This window comes from Brassica napus, chromosome C4, assembly GCF_020379485.1.
Source record: "Brassica napus cultivar Da-Ae chromosome C4, Da-Ae, whole genome shotgun sequence".
In the NCBI taxonomy this organism is placed as follows: Eukaryota; Viridiplantae; Streptophyta; class Magnoliopsida; order Brassicales; family Brassicaceae; genus Brassica; species Brassica napus.
The window spans coordinates 9,775,636-9,793,120 of record NC_063447.1 but is presented as its reverse complement, the minus strand read 5'-3'; the positions used below and the strand labels follow the sequence as shown (position 1 = coordinate 9,793,120).

At 36.7% G+C, this 17,485-nt stretch overlaps 1 protein-coding gene across 1 annotated transcript; it reads left to right on the top strand.

Moving 5' to 3' along the window:
* Positions 1-7,509: 7,509 nt before the first annotated feature.
* On the top strand, positions 7,510-15,609 carry LOC125585778 (separase-like). The gene is made up of 23 exons (XM_048755442.1): positions 7,510-8,052; positions 8,302-8,709; positions 8,804-8,929; positions 9,010-9,207; positions 9,366-9,482; positions 9,632-9,913; positions 10,020-10,118; positions 10,226-10,348; positions 10,465-10,800; positions 10,876-10,965; positions 11,099-11,338; positions 11,427-11,550; positions 11,637-12,233; positions 12,430-12,655; positions 12,741-12,843; positions 12,929-13,114; positions 13,244-13,269; positions 13,358-13,590; positions 13,685-13,874; positions 13,993-14,389; positions 14,612-14,836; positions 14,911-15,007; positions 15,118-15,609. Exons 1-23 carry the CDS (start codon positions 7,510-7,512, stop codon positions 15,423-15,425), a joined length of 5,274 nt encoding a protein of 1,757 aa, XP_048611399.1. The 3' UTR covers positions 15,426-15,609.
* The last annotated feature ends 1,876 nt before the right edge of the window (positions 15,610-17,485 follow it).

Below are 17,485 nucleotides of genomic sequence, written 5' to 3'. Positions count from 1 at the left end.
CGTATCAACCCTCCCGATCACCGCGAACTACACCAACAATCGCAACAACGGCTCTCACCCAAGAGGAAATCAGAGGTCACCTCAGACTTGGTCTCAACCTCGTAACGCTGAGAACAACCGCACTCCCCGCCCGTACCTCGGTCGCTGTCAACTCTGCGGGACTCAAGGCCACTCCGCAAAACGTTGCCCGCAACTACATATGACGACGTAGGGAACCAATCAAAATCTTAAAAGCATTTAATGTTAATAAGCATCAGACAGTGACTATCTGAACCAAAGTGTGTTCTGTAAGCTAAAATCTTTTGGTTAAGAACATCATTATCCTTAAAAGACACTTAGGAGCTCTTAAGCTTTTTTTAATAATTTTTAGTGGAAAAGTGAGTTTAATAGACTTTATTAATAGATGAGTATATTTGTGTGGTCTATTGCAAGCAATGTTTTCAAATCCGACCCGGACACTGAACCGGACGACTTACCGGGTCGCTGAGTCACTGGGTCAACCGCGGATGAACCGCGGGTTAATAAATGAATTAATTTTACTATATAATAATATATTAGCTATGAAAATAAATATATAAAAACTAAAGTTTAATATTTTCTAAATGTTTTTAAAACATAAAATAATAGTTTAGATATGTATATACTTTATGTTTAAAAAGTATTTAACAAATACTTAACTTTAGTTTTTTTTTTTCATTTGACATGCAAAATATAAAAAAATATTTAGACTATTTAAAATTTTCTGTAACAAAGTAAGAGTTATGACATATAAAAAAATCAAGATATAAAACTCACAAATATTTAAATATTTTTTTTGAATAATAAATTAACTTCAAATTCAAAATAAACTAAAAGTAAAAGATTATTGTAATAAATTGTCAATAACAGAAATAAACTAACACCAAATCACATCAACTAATTTTGATTTTTTTAATCATTGTTCACTTTATTTTTTTTAGGTGGCATAGTGAAAAATCTTCATCAAAATCTAAAAATTACATATATAAAACTTAAAAAGAAAACCTAACCTTTTTTTTTGTCAGCACCTAACTTTTTAATTGAAAACTTAGAATATAAAACATAATCTAAAAACTAAAAAGGGAGTAAAAGTTATTTATTGGTTCAATCGGCGGTTCAACTGGTATTGGGTTCCGGGGTTTAGTGGGTTTTTGCGGGTTTTTACGGGTTTTTAAATATTGGATTTTTCATAAAACCCAGACCGGATTTTTTCTGGGTCACCGGGTTTACCGGTTCAACCGCGGATCCGGGTCGTGTTTCAAAACACTGATTGCAAGTCTCTTATTTAAAGGTTCTTAAAAAGAATATTTTTTTATTAAACTTCAATTTTATTGATAAAATTATTAAACATAACATTTTAAACATAGATTTTTAAATAAAAACAAAATAAAAAATTATATTACAGTATAGTTAAATAGGTTCAAAGTTAATTAAGTACATTTGTTTGAAGGGGAAAGTGAGCCAAACAATCCTGATTAGCTAATCAACCAATCAGAATCTTCAAATCTCCAACGCTTCTTTGAGCTAATCAACCAATCAGAATCTTCAAATACTTAAAAGTTAAAGCTACAATCTGAAACAAATCAGTTTCAACTACGTTTAGAAACTATGATGAATCAAATCAATGTTGATACAATATCACAGAGAATCACAACAAGCAATGAGTGTAATCACAATACGTACTCCTCAGGTTTACCGAAACTATCTATGGAAGCAAACACACACACACAGATGGCGAGAAACAGATCGAGAGAATGAATCGAATCGAGTCGATCAAAAGCCAATCTCACGAAGTCCACATGAATCAACAAAGAATGTTAGCTCGTTATCTAGATTCCTTACCAAATTGGAAGATCGGCCAATAGTATCACCGAACCCTAGCTGCTCCGTCGCCTATGGATGATGGAATCACAATGATCAACACGTTCTTCTCAATGATCAGAATCAGAATCACAATGATCAACACGTTCTTCTCCTACTCCTGCAAGAAAGGTTTCAAACCACCACCTTCACCACCGGCGCGACAACAACTACCAACACACTCCTGCAACAAGTGTCGTCCTCATCACTGTTGACATAAAGAGAATAAAGAGCAAGAGTAAGAGACATGAGTGTTGATATGAATCAATAAAAGCAAGAGTAAAGACATGACGAACCTGATTGATTATGGACATGATCTCCATGGACAGGAGATCATGGACAGCAAATCATGGACAGAAAATCAGGGACAGGAAAACTGAAGCAAAGAAATGTGTGAGACTGATTTAAATATTTTGCCCGAAGTTTTGAACGAATTTAAACAAGTGGAGGCAACTGGATAGAGCTGTTGGAGTGTGGAAACAAGCCAAAGTCACATGATATGCTAAGGAAGGAAGAGAGAAGAGAGTTGTCACTATCTGAAAGTAACTTACCCAGATCTGGTCTTCATTAGTTTATTCATCTTCATTTGTTTATTCATTTTCATTGTCCTATTTTCCTTGCTAGATTTATTTATGTAACTATTAATCTAAGGAAAAATGTTTCTCAAATATTCTTGTCTCTCTCTTGGATTCTCTCACATATCTCTCTTAGTTCTTCCCCAAAATCTCTCAAATAATTCTCATTAACTCTCATTAATTCTCATGGTATCTGAGCTACAAGCTCTTGAAACCTAAATCTCTTCCGCAAATTGTTCTGGTTTTATTTCTCTTTTTCTTTTTAAAATCTCTTATCATTCACACCAGTCTCTTTCCTCTGTTCTTAAATTTTTTCCAGTTCTGTTGTTGTGATTCTTGATGGATTCAAGAGAAAACTCAAGAATGGTGGTGATTCTAGTTACTCTTAAAGGAGCTAACTATCTACATTGGGCAAGGCTATCTAAGACAGCTCTTGGAGGCAGAGGGCTTTGGGAGATTGTTGAAGAAGGCAGACCACAAAAAAAAACTATCCTAGGAGAGGATCGTAAAAATATTGTTGTTGCTGATGCTGGCACCAAGAAGAAATGTCAAGAGGACCAGTTGGTGTTGTCCATTCTTCAGCACAGCCTCATTTCAGGAAGATTACTCCTATTGTGAAACTTCCAAGGAGCTGTGGTATAAACTTCAGAAGGTGTATGGAAACAATTCCAACATCAGTAGACTCTTTGAAGTCAAGAGGACTATCAATACTCTTAGGGCCTGACTGGTTTAAACGCAGCAGTTGCGAGAGTTTGCGGATGCGGACGATTGCGGTTTCTAGCAGTTTTAAGAGATTTGTACGACTGTTACTGCGGCTAAAAATTGGTGCATTTGTAGGAGACTTATGACTGGTTAACTACCAAATGCGGTAACGGTCAAATAATAAATTAACAATATTTATATTTAACATACTTATAAAAATATCAAAAATCATAAAATTATAATAAATATAACATTTATATTTAGAAAATTATAATTTTAATTTAAAAAAAAAATATTGAAATTTTTTTTATTATAAAATTTTATAATTTTAATTAAATATAATAGATATATTTTAGTATTTTTATAATTTCAATTTTAAATTTTTTATTAAATTTTTTTACTTTTCTATATATATATATATATTTTAAAAAATATATATATCGGTTTGAAGCGATTTAGAGCAATCTGAATGATTGTTGCAAACCACCAATAATCGTTACCAACCGCAAAAGTTGCGTTTGCGAGTGGTACCGGAAAAACCAGTCGTCCCCTTAGTCAAGAGGGCAATGATTTTGATAAACATTTTCGGAAGTTCAGATCCTTGTGGGTTGAACTTGAGATGTTCAGGCCAGCAACTATTGAACTTGATGTGCTTAATCAAAGGAGAGAGCAAGACAAAATCTTTGCTTTGCTGCTTACCCTCCATCCAAGCTATAGCGACCTCATCAAGCATATCCTAAGGAATAAGGAGCTACCTTCTCTAGATGAGGTATGCTCTGAGATTCACAAGGAGCAAGGCTCAGTTGGTCTTTTTGGAGGAGGAAAGAAAGATATGGTTCTTGCAAACCAGGCTGATGGAGCAGCAAACAGTATACCTTCTCTACCAAGGGTGAAACTTGTCCTTGAAAATGTACCATCTACTGCAACTGATAGTGTTGAGAGCGCTCATCCTGATCGTGAGGGGGACAGTAGAAATGTTGAGCAGTCTACACAAGCTCAACCTGAAGAGAACTCAGTAGCTCATGATCAAGATGAGATGCCATCAGAATCAGAGGCTGAGATTCAAGTAGATGCGCCAAGTGAAAAAAATGAAACATAAACTAAGCAGATACAACCTTTGAGAAGGAGTACAAAGATCAGGAAACCTTCACACTGGATCAACACAAGAGTTTACTTCAATGCTGAAGTTGTATCTCACCCAATAAGCTGAATCTGTTAGAGATGAGATGGGAGACATGATCAAGAATGATACATAGTTTGAGACTGAACTTCCAAAAAGAAAGAAGGCAATGACAAGCCGGCTTCTTTACACTATTAAGTATGGAGCCAATGGAAAACCAGAAAGAAAGAAGACAAGACTAGTTGCAAGGGGTTATACTCAAGTATATGGTGAAGATTATCTAGACACTTTTTCACCAGTGGCCAAGCTTCACACTATAAAGATTCTCTTGTCTCTTGCAGTCAACCTTGAGTGAGATTTATGGCAGATGGATGTGAAGGATGCATTTCTTCAAGGAGAATTGGAGGATGAAATCTACATGAGACCACCTCCTGGTCTTGAGAATATAGCGAAGCCAGGAAATGTTCTCAGATAAAAGAAGGCAATTTATGACTTGAAGCAATCTCCAATGGCTTGGTACCATAAATTGAGCGCCACCCTCAATGGAAGAGGCTTTGTAAAGTCAGAAGCTGATCACACCCTCTTCACATTAACTAGTAAGCAATGTATTGTGGTCATCTTAGTCTATGTGGATGACACTATCATCACTGTAGCAACAAGGAAGGTATTCTCTCAACTAAAACCTTTTTTTTAAATACCTTTGATATCAAAGATTTGGGAGAGTTGAAGTACTTCTTTGGGATTGCGATCTACCACTCTAAAGAGGGGTTATTCTTATCTCAAAGGAAGTACACACTTGATATTTTAAATGAGGCAGGAAACCTTGGGAATAAAAAGGCCAAGAATCCATTAGAAGAAGGATACAAGGTGCTGAGAGAGGGGGAGTATGAGTCTACACCATTTGGAGATATCAAGAAGTACAGAAGAATGGTGGGCAAGCTCATCTATCTAACCATCACCAGACCAGATATGTGTTTTGCTGTGAATCAAGTGAGTCAACACATGAGAGCTCCTAAGGTGCATCATTGCGATATGGTGGAGAGGATCTTAAGGTACCTAAGAGAAGCACCTGGCCAAGGAGCATGGATGACATGTAACAAGAGTACTGAAGTTGTTGGATATTGTGATGCTGATTGAGCTGGAGACAGAGTTGATAGGAGATCAATTACAGGCTACTGCACCTTCATTGGAGGAAATCTGGTCACATGGAAGAACAAGAAGCAGAAGGTGGTGTCTTGATCAAGTGCTGAGGCAGAGTACAGATCAATGAAGAAGCTCACAAGTAAGCTTATATAGATCAAGGGACTGCTAAAGGACTTGGGTATTGAGATCAACACACCCATGACTATGCATTGTGACAACAAGGCAGCAATACACATTGCTCCAACTCAGTTTTTCATGAGAGGACAAAAACACAGTGAAGTGGACTGCCACAAGGTGAGACAGGCAGTGGAACAGCAAGTGATTCTTCTATGCTACACAAGAAGTGAAGATCAACTAGCTGACATATTCACCAAGGTAGCTTGCAGCAAGGTTTGTGAGTTCATTCTTCCTAAGCTTGGACTCATAGACTTCTCTTGTCACTGATCATCTTGTCATGAAGTGTTCTACTCTTTTTCCTTTGTTTGGTTTTTGTCCCAAGTAGTTTTTTCAAGTATATGTTTTAATGAGGAAATGCTTCATGGTTTCCACGCTTGACTTGACCAAGTCCATATGGTCAAGTTTGAGGGGGAGAGTGTTGACATGAAGAGAATAAAGAGCAAGAGTAAAGACATGAGAAACTGATTATCATGGATAAGAAATCATGGACATGAGATCATGGACAGGAGATCATGGACAGAAAATTATGGACATGAATCATGGACAGGAAATCATCGACATCAAATCATGGACAGAAAAACTGAAGTAAGGAAAGTGGTGAGACTGATTTAAATATCTTTAATAAATTGCGTTTTGTAGACTGCGAAGAACATACGACAAAGAACACAAAGTGAGAGAGAGAGAGAGAGAGAGAGAGAGAGAGAGAGAGAGAGAGAGAGAGAGAGAGAGAATGCAGAGGAGAGAGAGACAGTGAGTAATGGAGATGCAGAGGAGATAGAGAAATTGAAGAATGGTGAAGGGGCAGTTGCTGTAAGGTACGGAGAATAGAGCTGGGTAAAAAACCTGAAACTGAACCGAATCCGATCTGAAAAAGTAGTACCGAATCCGGACCGACGTTGATAAAATATCCGAATGAGTTCAAAATTTTGGTATTTAGATAACCGAAACCGAATCCGATCCGTACCGAAGTATTATGGGTATCTGAATGTATCCGAAATAGACTTATATACCTAAATATATTAATTATTTTTAGATTTAATATATATTTAAAAGCATCCAAGATATATAAGATACTTTTAAGTTATCCAAAATACTTGAAAATATATACAAATAGTTAAAAATAAATGTCTAAATAACTAAAGTATAGTCAAAACACTAATAATACTTAAAATATATATCGATTATGTATTCAACTATTGAAACAAAACTAATAAACATGTTAAGTTTAAGTATTTTGACATATGTTATTCAAATTTATATGTAATATGTTTTTTTTGTATAGATTTTGAGAAATTTAAAGTATATAATAAATTTTAAAACTTTAAAAATAATTTAAATGGGTTATCCGAACCCTTACCGAACCCGTAAAGATCCAAACCGAACCCAAACCAAATTTTAGAAATATCCGAATGGGTCTGACCCCGAAAATCCGAAACTCGAATAGACCCGAACCAAACCCGAATGGATACTCGAACGCCCACCTCTAAATTAGAGAATTTTGAAGCTTATCTAAATAAAAGTGATTTTATTTTGAAATTGAATTTTTTTTTTTAATTAAAAAAAAACTATGTAAAAACGAAAAAATTACCTCCTAAAAGTCACTTTAAAGATTTTCTTATTACGCAGCAAAAGTCGCATTGTACTTTTGAGACGCATTTTATTGTGTACGAAAGACATTAGTATCCTCTACCAAAGACAGAACCAGCTTTCTAGTTAACATTGACTTATTCAAAACAAAACGTGGCTCGACTTATCCTCTTTTTTCTTCCCCCACGACTCCCTACTGAGAAAACCCTAACATCCCCTTTGTTTCCAATAGACGACTGTTACTGGTGCGTATCAGAATTCTTTTAAGGTTTAAGATCTCTTTCCCTGGGGACAAAAAAGCCCTCATTTGTCCTCTACCTCTCCCCGATGACTAGCCACGGGAGTTCCATGGATTGGCTCAGACTTATCATCACCGTTAGTAATAGAGGCGGGTTTAAAGCCGTTTCTGAGAATGCTGCATGGGATAAAGTTGGTCAGGAGTCTGGATTAGGGCTTGGTGCGAAATTGATCTATGTCAAGTATCTCGCCGCACTTGCTCGATGGTTGAACAGTGATTCTAGCCCGGGGTTGCCTGGAACCTCAAAGGATCTGATTGCTAGGCTTAGAGACTTTGTATCTCAAGCCAAGAGCAACTATGAGTTGAGGAAAGTAGGAGCAGAGTTCAAGTGGTTGCTTGAGAAAGTTGACAAGGATCACTCTTCGCCTGGGAAGATGAAACGGGAATGTTCTGTAGAGACTTTAAAATGGTTAAGCGAGGCTGCTAAGGATCCATGTGACACATCTAATGCTTCTTTGCCGGATAGATCAAAGTGGGATTCTTATGGAAGTGAAGAGCCTTGGAAACAGCTTCTTCTGTTTAGGGCCTCAAGAACAAACACTACTGATTCGGCTTGTGAAAAGACTTGGCAGGTGGGTGTGTATATTTATTTGAAATCATGAATTGCATGTGTCTTAAAGCATTTTAAGTAGTCGCTAGTAGCAGCTTAGGAAATGTTATTGCTAAGAACATTCTCTATGCTGTCCCACTACACAGAGGTTGTCCATCGTGTGTGATTGAAACAGAGTCTAATCTCCTATGGTGATTGTAACTATGTCCTCTCTGATCTAACTATTGTTGTTCCATTCCAAGTCTTGATCATTTGCTTGCGTTTGTTTCAGAAAATCCAGAAGATGCATCCATCTTTGTATCGGGATAGTGCTGGGCCTAGTTACAATCTAAGAGAGAGACTCAGTAGTCAGTTTAACGAGAGGAAAGCTGGGAAGGATGAATCATGTGGTCTACTTTGTTCAGAGTTTCAAGCTCAAGTACCTGACTGGTCTCTCATCGCCTCTGAAAGCGATTCAAAGTGGTTCGACACTCTGATGCCGCCACTTAACAAAGAACAAAACAATAATAATCGTCTTACTGAAAGAGATCCTATTGGAAATGGTGACAGCAATAAAATGCTCACAATGCTGGTCTCAGCTATGGGAGAGTGTGCACTCTCGATCCTTAGAGAACCAGCAGTGCCGCAGCATTTTCTCGATGGGGATTCACTGCATGACTTCTGCATCTCTGCACTGAAGGTTAAATGCTTACCTGTGGATTTTATTTAGACTCTTCTTTTTGTAAGGTCGTAGTTCTTGGCAAACTAACCATCTCAAGGTTTTCCATGTTTAGATCATTTCCTGCCTAGTTGAGGATGTAATTGCTAGTCCGTGGATTTCACCTCCAGAGCTCATACATCTATGTGCTTCATTTCCTGAAACTGGTGACAATATAAAGCATTCTAAAAAGGTTGCATCCGTGAGCTCTAAATTTTCATTTTATTACAAGTTTTTTGCAGTCTAGTCTATTTTCTCAATATTGATGGTTGTACTTTGCAGGTTTCCATAGCGTTCGAATTATGTATTAGAACCGTGTGGAATTGTGTTAGACTCATCTGTCTGAAATTTGAGTCTAACTCATCTGAGGATTTTGTGTCCGAAAAAGCAGTTACTGATTTTGTGAGCGAGGCATGTCGCAAATCTGCATACTATCTGGATGTTCTCGAGCAACATGGAGAGTTAAAAATTGAGGAGCTTGTTTTTTTTATTCTAGAAACTTGGTCTTTAGCTAAAAAACTCATCGCAAGTTTACCAGACCTTACACCAATAATACAACAGTGGGTTAAGGTAACTTTATGCTTCAGCGTTTTCCGCTTGCTTTCTAATTCACTCTTCTAATTGCATTTTATCATCAGATACAACACAAGCGTCATAAGAGTCCTGATCTGGCTGACTCATGTACACTCTTTCACTCCTTGCTGCTATCTTCTCAGAAGATTTCGAAAATAGTGACTGGAAATATCTTGGAGCAGGTTGGGATCCTACCAATTACTTAATTTATGCAATAGATTTCCAAAGCAATAAGTGACATGTTACCTTGCATTCTAGTTTACTTGTTATATATATCTGTTGTTGTCATTTACAAATAAAATGAACTTATATTCTTACATCACACGTGTAGGAGATTCTTGCTAATGAGGAGTTCGTTCCTGTGTGCTCAAAATTATGTCGCGCAAATCAGATAAAAATTGCTGATATCCTTTTGAAAGATGTTATCATCACAAAAGATCTATTCTTGGAGAGAGCAAGAGTTTTAACATGGAAAGCAAGGATTGCTAGAGCTGAACAAGAGCATGTTGAAAAAGAGTGTGTTAAACAAGAGGGTGCTAAACAAGAGCCTGTTGAACAAGAGCCTGTTAAACAAGCACGTGTTGAAAAAGAGCTTTTGAACAAGATTGTGTTCGTCATTTATCAGAAGGAATATCTAATTTGGTAATTTATTTACTATGTTTAACAGCTTAACTACCGTTCAATTCTTTTTGTGAATGATTTCTTTGTCATTGACACAGGAAAGCATATCTAATGAGGGCCATGAGACTTGTTTCCAACTAACTATTATATATTTCTTAAGAGCGTTATACTTCCAAGAAACTAAACCAGAGTCCAAGGTAACATCATTGAGTTACGTCAATTTTGTTTATTTATTTATGTTTGGTCGCTAATGTCTATAATTGTGTGCTATTTTCTTTACTTCTAATCCTACTTTTATGTGCAGCAAATTTTCGAAGACATTAACAAATCATTGAATCTATGTGTATGGATTCAGTCTGGTGAGACTATGCCCCTGGAAAACGTGATTCCTCTACTGTTCAATGTAATTGATTTGGTCTCAATAAAGGTATATTTTGTAATTTTATCATATTAAAATTTATTCTCTTGGGATATACCTCCATTCATTCTGATTGTTTTACAATTTTTCTAGCCTTTAATACTTCTATTTTCCTCCAATTTTAGGGTTGGATAGAGCTCCATCAACGGATATACGACTTGATGTTTAGAATATTTAAAGGGAGAAATGTCAGATTGAAGGATGCTTTGGCAATGTTGTGGGACTGTAGACGGCTAAGTCATGCGTTATGTCCTTCTCCAATAGATGATGCTGTCATCACGGGATTATCATGCTACTTTGATGAAATATCAGAGTCAACAGATTTCTGGAAAAGTTGCTTGCAGTTTTCAAAAGCAAAATCAATTGGGTTCGAGCTGAGCATACATGAGTCAGACATCACAATAGTTGAGATTAAACGCACAGCTTCCAAACTAGACACAACTTCCAAACCAGTCTCAAGTGTAAGAAATAGATGTATCTATTATTTTCTTCTAAATTATACTGTTTGGCTAAAATGTGATGATTTTGTCTCCCAGGATCCACTTCCCTGTTTCTCGTCTTTTGTTGCTGCATCTCTATATTATGATCTCTGTGAAAGAGAATTGTCATGTGGTAATTTATACAAGGTAAGATAGTTTTTGAATCATGAGAGTCTTACTAGTATATACTATATAGCAACTGATTGTAGTTTTTTCTTGATACTTTATGAAAGTTTGTTTTTTAATATCAAGATTATTAATTATCTCCCTTTTTTTATAGGCTCTCTCTTATGCTACGGAAGCACAAAGGATTCGAAATTTTCTTCTAAGAAAATGGTTTAGATTTAGTGGGAAAACTACACAGACAGTAGAAATAATGACTTTCGACTTTAAGAAGTTTGAAGTTTCAAGTCTTAGAGATACCGATTCATGGCCATGTGGAACTTTTCTCTGGGATATTAGCCGCTGCTACTTAAGCCCTTGGATTTTGCTCCAATGTTGTTTGGAAAGTGTTCTTCAGGTCTTGTTTTTTTTCAAAAAAAAAACTTCCTTGGCAGTTGCTTGGACTGTCACTATTTCTGCATTGTTAATCTATTTTAAAAATGCAGCTTGGTGGTATTTGGGAGCTTATGGGGGAAAGAGATAGGGCTGGAAACTTGCTATCTTGGGGAAAAACTGTTTCATCTATTCAGAGCCTACAACCTTTTGTCCTTGCATTTTCTCTTGCTTTGGGTATGAAGCTTCATTAATTTTTTTCTGCAATTTGTCTTTTTTCCTTAGGCCATGAAAGCCACTTATTTGTTTTTTCTGTCCACTAGGGAATCTCTACAATAAAATGCAGTGTAGGGATCTAGCAGAAAAGGAGCTCCAGAATGCGAAAAAGCTGCTAACAGATAGTCAAAAAAATTTTCCTTGCCGAAACTGCAAGCTGATGTTAGAGGTTACGTTGGATAAGCAATTTGGAGACTTGTCTCAAAGACAATCTGAGAGTCTGTATAGTGCAGCCTTACAAAAAATATGCTGCCCAGCTTGGAAAGGATGCATTAATCAAACAGCCGAGGTAGAGAAACCAAGAGACTCGAAAATGAGGCGTGGAGGAGGTGCTCTAATTGTGCATGCTTGCGAGATGAAGGAGCAGCCTATTATAAGGTTGACTCGCTCAATGAGTCGATCACTTGAAGAACGACCTCAAAACTTTCCTGCTAAGAAGTGTAGATTCATTGATGAATCTGATATCTGTGATGCAAAGGGGTTGATGCGGGACACTAAAAACAGAATCTGCGTTTGCATCAATAGAATAAGCCAGCAGCACCTCTCTAACGAAGTTACAAGATCTGGATTGCCGAATAACTTTATAAGTTTGAAATGGCAATTTTACCAAAGGAGGCTTGCGTGCACGGTTCTTGTCAGCCTTGGTATGCCCTTATCCCTTATAATATTCTATTTTTATACTTTTTAAAATGCATGTCCTTAGAAATTAAAAATTTCGGCCTAAAATTACTTTCTTTTCTCGGCTATGTCTTTTTTCCAACAAAGAACGGATTACATGCACAGATTAATGTTCGACTAGAATATTGGTTGTTCTAAGAGCTAAACCGATTTTCATTTCAGGAAAATGTTTGGCTAAATCTGGAAAGGTTCATCAAGCACATGGGGCAATTTTGCATAGCATCGCTGCTTTGTATAACAGTACCGTATCCATCCTCAGCTCACCTTCTTCTCGCAGTCCATTGCTGGATTTTATTGGGAAGGAAATCAAAGGAGATGTATTTGGTCTTGATCGTGCAAGAATATTATACAACTTGTGCAAGTTGAGTCTTCAAACTTACCACTCCAGGTTCGTCATATTGGTTAATATACAAATTTAATAAAATGCCAATTTGTAAATTTCACCAGACATCACTGATCACTACTTTGTATAGGTCTGTTTTATGTGATTTATCACATATTCCATATCAGACGCTGGTTTCATTGTTAACGTTGGCATTTGTACTTAGCAGAGAGGATCCGATACTCTGTCGAAAGGTGAAGCTTTTTCTTCTTCTTATGTTTATGTTTTGATAGTGATTTAGCATATATTAAAAAGAGACTGGCTGATGTACAACAACAGATTTCAAGGTTGCTTGCTGTGTTATACTTGGTCTCTTCTATAGGGTCTGAGTTCTCACTCCCCTGTGACGGGGAGCTTTCTTTAAGTCATTGGGTTACATATTATCATCAAGCCTCTCTTGGTGCTAATAGCAACTACCACTTCTTGTCAAAATTTATGAAATCAGGACGCAACTCAGATAAAGAGGTTGGTAAACAAAACTAATTTCCTACGATCTGTTTTACTGGTTATGTTTGTTGTATCTTAATATGTGTATCCCTTGTTAGTTTTGCTTAATAAGATAAGTTGCACTGACCAAAACATTCTGATCTGCAGGCTTCTGAAGAATTCGACTTTCTCAGGTCTTAAAGCTAGAAAACATGGATTAAAGTTGGATTTATTTGTTTTTTTTTTCTTACTGAGTCCATTGTCTTTTACCTGACACTGCAGGCTTGCTCCCAAAAGCACCGACGGTCTTGTTAAGTTTGCAAAAAACTTTTTCAATGGTCTACCAGAAACGACAGCCATCTGCATTAGCGTGCTTGGAGGCACACTGAGTAAATTGTTGCAGGAGTTATTGAAAAGCCCCCAAGTTTGTGGGTGGCTGCTCTTGTCACGGTTGAGCTCAAAGAGTCAGCAGCCTTTAGCTGTACTTCTGCCAATTTATTCTTCACTTGGAGAAGGTAAAATTTATACTATCCATTGGTTGATCAAGGGGGATTTCCTTTCTGTCATTGTTACTTGATAGCATAAATAATTTTACCAACACCGAAGCAGGTGGGATTGAAAAGATGGATAAAAGATGGGATTCTCCATGGGGTTCCACAGTGGTGGATGTTGTCGCTCCAGCATTTCGATTAATATTGAAGGAGTACAACTTTACTGGTTCTCAGGTTCCTATGGAAGATGAAAAATTGAGGTGGAAGGAGATAGACGAACTTGAACTTCGTCTTAATAAATTGCTAAGGTACACATTCCATGCGGAGGTGATGCATATAGTGAACACACTTATAGTTGCACAATTCGGGACTACAGCATATTTCTATTTTAAAAGAAGCGTGTTGTATTATTGTTATTATATACAGAAACCTTGAAGACACCTGGTTGGGTCCCTGGAGGCATCTGCTTTTGGGAGAGTCTTCAAATAGTAAATCGCATGAGTCCACGCAAAAGAAGCTGGTTGAAGAGCTAAGGGCCAAATGTAATATGGAAGTAAATGAGACACTTCTAAAGGTTTTCCTTGGAAATGACACAGCCAAGGACGGCGACTCATGGATATCTCAGCTTTGTTCAAAGAATGGTTGCTGCATAGGAGGTCATCCAAGTGACCATATTGATGAAGAAAATGGAAGCAGTATATCTGATGACCTTCGAAGTAGGTACCGGCTAGCCTTACAACTGATACGGGACTCAGGGATCAAGCTAGAGGATTATAATGAGAAGAGAGAACCGATAATACTTGTGTTGGATCATGAGATTCAGGATGTGCATTGTTAGAATAGAGTTTTCTTCTTAAATACAACATAGGAAAGATATAATCTTGCTCATTGATTCTAAACCCTTGTTAGCTTTTACGAGTATTAAAATTAAAGGAGAGAATACTAGAATATCATATGGTACTGTCTGATTGTATTCAATGTTATTTGTGATTACTTGATGTGTAACATGTTGTATTCTCTGAAACACACTTGTTCTGTATAATAGATGCTTCCATGGGAGAACATTCCAACATTGAGAAGACAAGAAGTATACCGTATGCCTTCTGTGGGTAGTATATCAGCAGTGCTTAAGAAAAGCTGTTACCGAGAAGATCCTTCTCCCTTCCTTGTGATCGATCCTCGAGATTCTTGTTATCTATTAGATCCGAAATATAATTGCAAAACATTGCAAACCGTGCTTGAAGGATTGTCCGAGATTAAGGAAATCAAGGTAACACATATATTAAAATAAACTGATATAATTCGTCTGTCTTGGTTGTTACCGATCATATTTGTTTTATACAGGTAGAAGCTGGATTAGAGCCACCTGCTCCTTCTGCTCAGGAGCTAAATGATGCGTTGGGAAATCGTGATCTTTTCCTATATCATGGGCATGGTTCTGGTATGGTGGTCCTTTCCCTTACATAATACACCTATAAGAAAAAAGTTCAAATTACTGATTCGAGCCATGCAATGGGGGGGGGGGGGGGGGGGGGGGGGGGGGTGGTGCAGGAGATCAATATATTCCCATGCGGAAAGTAGAGAATATGAACAAATGTTCTGCAGCTTTTCTTATGGGATGCTGCAGCGGTTTGCCATATAGAGGAGGCAGATATGTACCAAAAAGTGTTCCGATATCTTTCCTGCTAGCCGGTTCCCCTGTCATTGTGGCAACCTTGTGGGATGTACCAGAAGATATTAGCCAGTTTGTGAAGGCAATGTTGGAAAGTTTCTGGAGAGAGAGGAGTGATGATGTTAAACCAGAGAGATTGGGTCGCTCATGGCTGATGCACGTTATGCCTGCGCTCAGCAATTCTTGACAGGGGCTGCCATCGTGTGTTATGGTGTCCCAACTGCTATCACAACAAAGAGGAAGAAAAAAAATACTTGAAGCCAATGTTTGAAATTTGTTTTGATATACTAGGAGGGCATTCAAAATATTGATGATTTAGAAGATTTTTCTTCCTTATTTTTGTGTTTCAACTTAATATTGAATTCAAACCACGTATTTCCTTCATATGACTGATATCATAAAAAGAATTGTTGACGTCCATTGAAGAGAAGTGATGAATCAACGAATGTGATTTCTTCTCAAGATTCATATGTGAGAATCTCTGATGTCCACAAAAGACTGAGGAAGCCAACTACTCCCAATCAACTGTTCTTTAACGTCCACAAAAAAATTCCTTCACGCGACGTGTATGACTAAAAATAACAAGAGACATGGTTTGGTCTGGTTACTACTGTGACTTTCATAATCATACACCATGTGCATGTCTTGGAATCATTGGTGTTGAGGCAGAGCCGGACCTGAGCCCTATCCAAAACAAAAAAAATATTTAATTTTTATTTTTGTTAAAATATGTTTTTGAAAAAAATTAATTTAAATTTTTTTTTAAGATAAAGTATTTTTTGGTTACTTAAAAATTTAAAAGAACATTTTAGTCTATTATAAATTTTTTTATATCATTATAATTTTAAAATCTATTTTTTTAATCATTTTTTATTTACATTAAACATTTATATATTTAGTATATACAAAAAAAAAATTTTAAATGGGGTCCCATTCAAAATGTTTTACAAGCATGGGATCAAGCTCGGCTCTGTGTCGAGGAACCGAGATACGAATGGTTTGATGCCAAACCTTAAAAGTGAGTTTGACTCTTCTCTCTAATCTGTCAGCCGGTACACTTACGTCCAGTGGCGGAGGTGGTAGTTAATAATGAGGGGTGTCATATGACCCATGTGAAATCAAAGAAATTTTTATATAACGTCCAGTGGCGGCCGGTTTAACATTTCGAATCAGTCGGTTTAACATATGGTCTAAACCAACCTGTTATATAAGTTTTGTTATTGCAATGATTGTCGTTAGAATAATCCGTGGGAGAAAACCCATTATATGGGTTATTTTAATTATGGTTCGAGTCTTTTTCAATGTGTCTCTACTGCAATTTCTCTAATAATAAATAAATATTTAGACTTGAACGTTTTTTCTGGTTATATTTTGAGCCTCTTCTTATTACATATGATCTTCGACATTAATGAAGGTTGTTAGATAGTTGCAACTTGAAATAAGTTCGTAACCTATTCGTGATGCAATTTTGATATGACATGTAAAGTGATTTGTTTACAACTGACTTTTCAAAGTGATGTGTGTTGGAGAAGTATCCACGTTGTGATATTCATATGACAATAATAAGCAAACAGATACTGCATGAAACAAATAGACCATTCAGTCTCATTTCAGATACACTAGATTGAAGACTATAAGAGCATGGTCTTGGGAAACTGAACCCAATTGGCCAATATTAATGAATAATGATGTATACAAACCAATCTTACTTAATCTGATTAAAAGATAACAAAAGTTTGATGTTCCAAAAAGATAAAACTATATACAAACCAAACTTTAATAGAGAAAAGTATATGGATCTGATGGGCTTTAGATAGAGTGGACTTTTTTTTTTGAACAAAGAGTGGACTTGCTTTACATATCTTGGACTGAGACACTCACTGGACCAACCATTGAATTTTGTTCTTTCATCAGAGATTAAGAAAGTCATATGAACCCTGTAATCTAAAATTAGCAACATCAACCTTTGATTCTTAAGTTAGGTTTGTGGTCTAATAGTCTCCAGATACTCCACTAATCTATATTATAATAGATCAGTTTTTGCTCACTTCTCAGCGCGCCACGTCATCGTTTTGTGGGTCCCACTTTTAAAAAGTATAAAAAGTGTCAAGTCTATGGCTCGAACCCGGGTTATTGAGATATAAACACCAACATTATACCACTAAGCTAACTGATACCTTTGTACATTGATGGCCGAACCTAATATATATTTATGAAGGTCGGAAGCCATTGCTTCTTCGGCTTCCT

Bases quoted from the DNA above. Each gene is read 5' to 3' on its own strand.
- LOC125585778 (XM_048755442.1), top strand. From the start codon at position 7,510: ATGACTAGCCACGGGAGTTCCATGGATTGGCTCAGACTTATCATCACC. The intron at 8,930-9,009 runs GTGAGCTCTAAA...TGTACTTTGCAG, and splicing joins ATTCTAAAAAGGTTGCATCC to GTTTCCATAGCGTTCGAATT. The intron at 10,349-10,464 runs GTATATTTTGTA...CTCCAATTTTAG, and splicing joins TTGATTTGGTCTCAATAAAG to GGTTGGATAGAGCTCCATCA.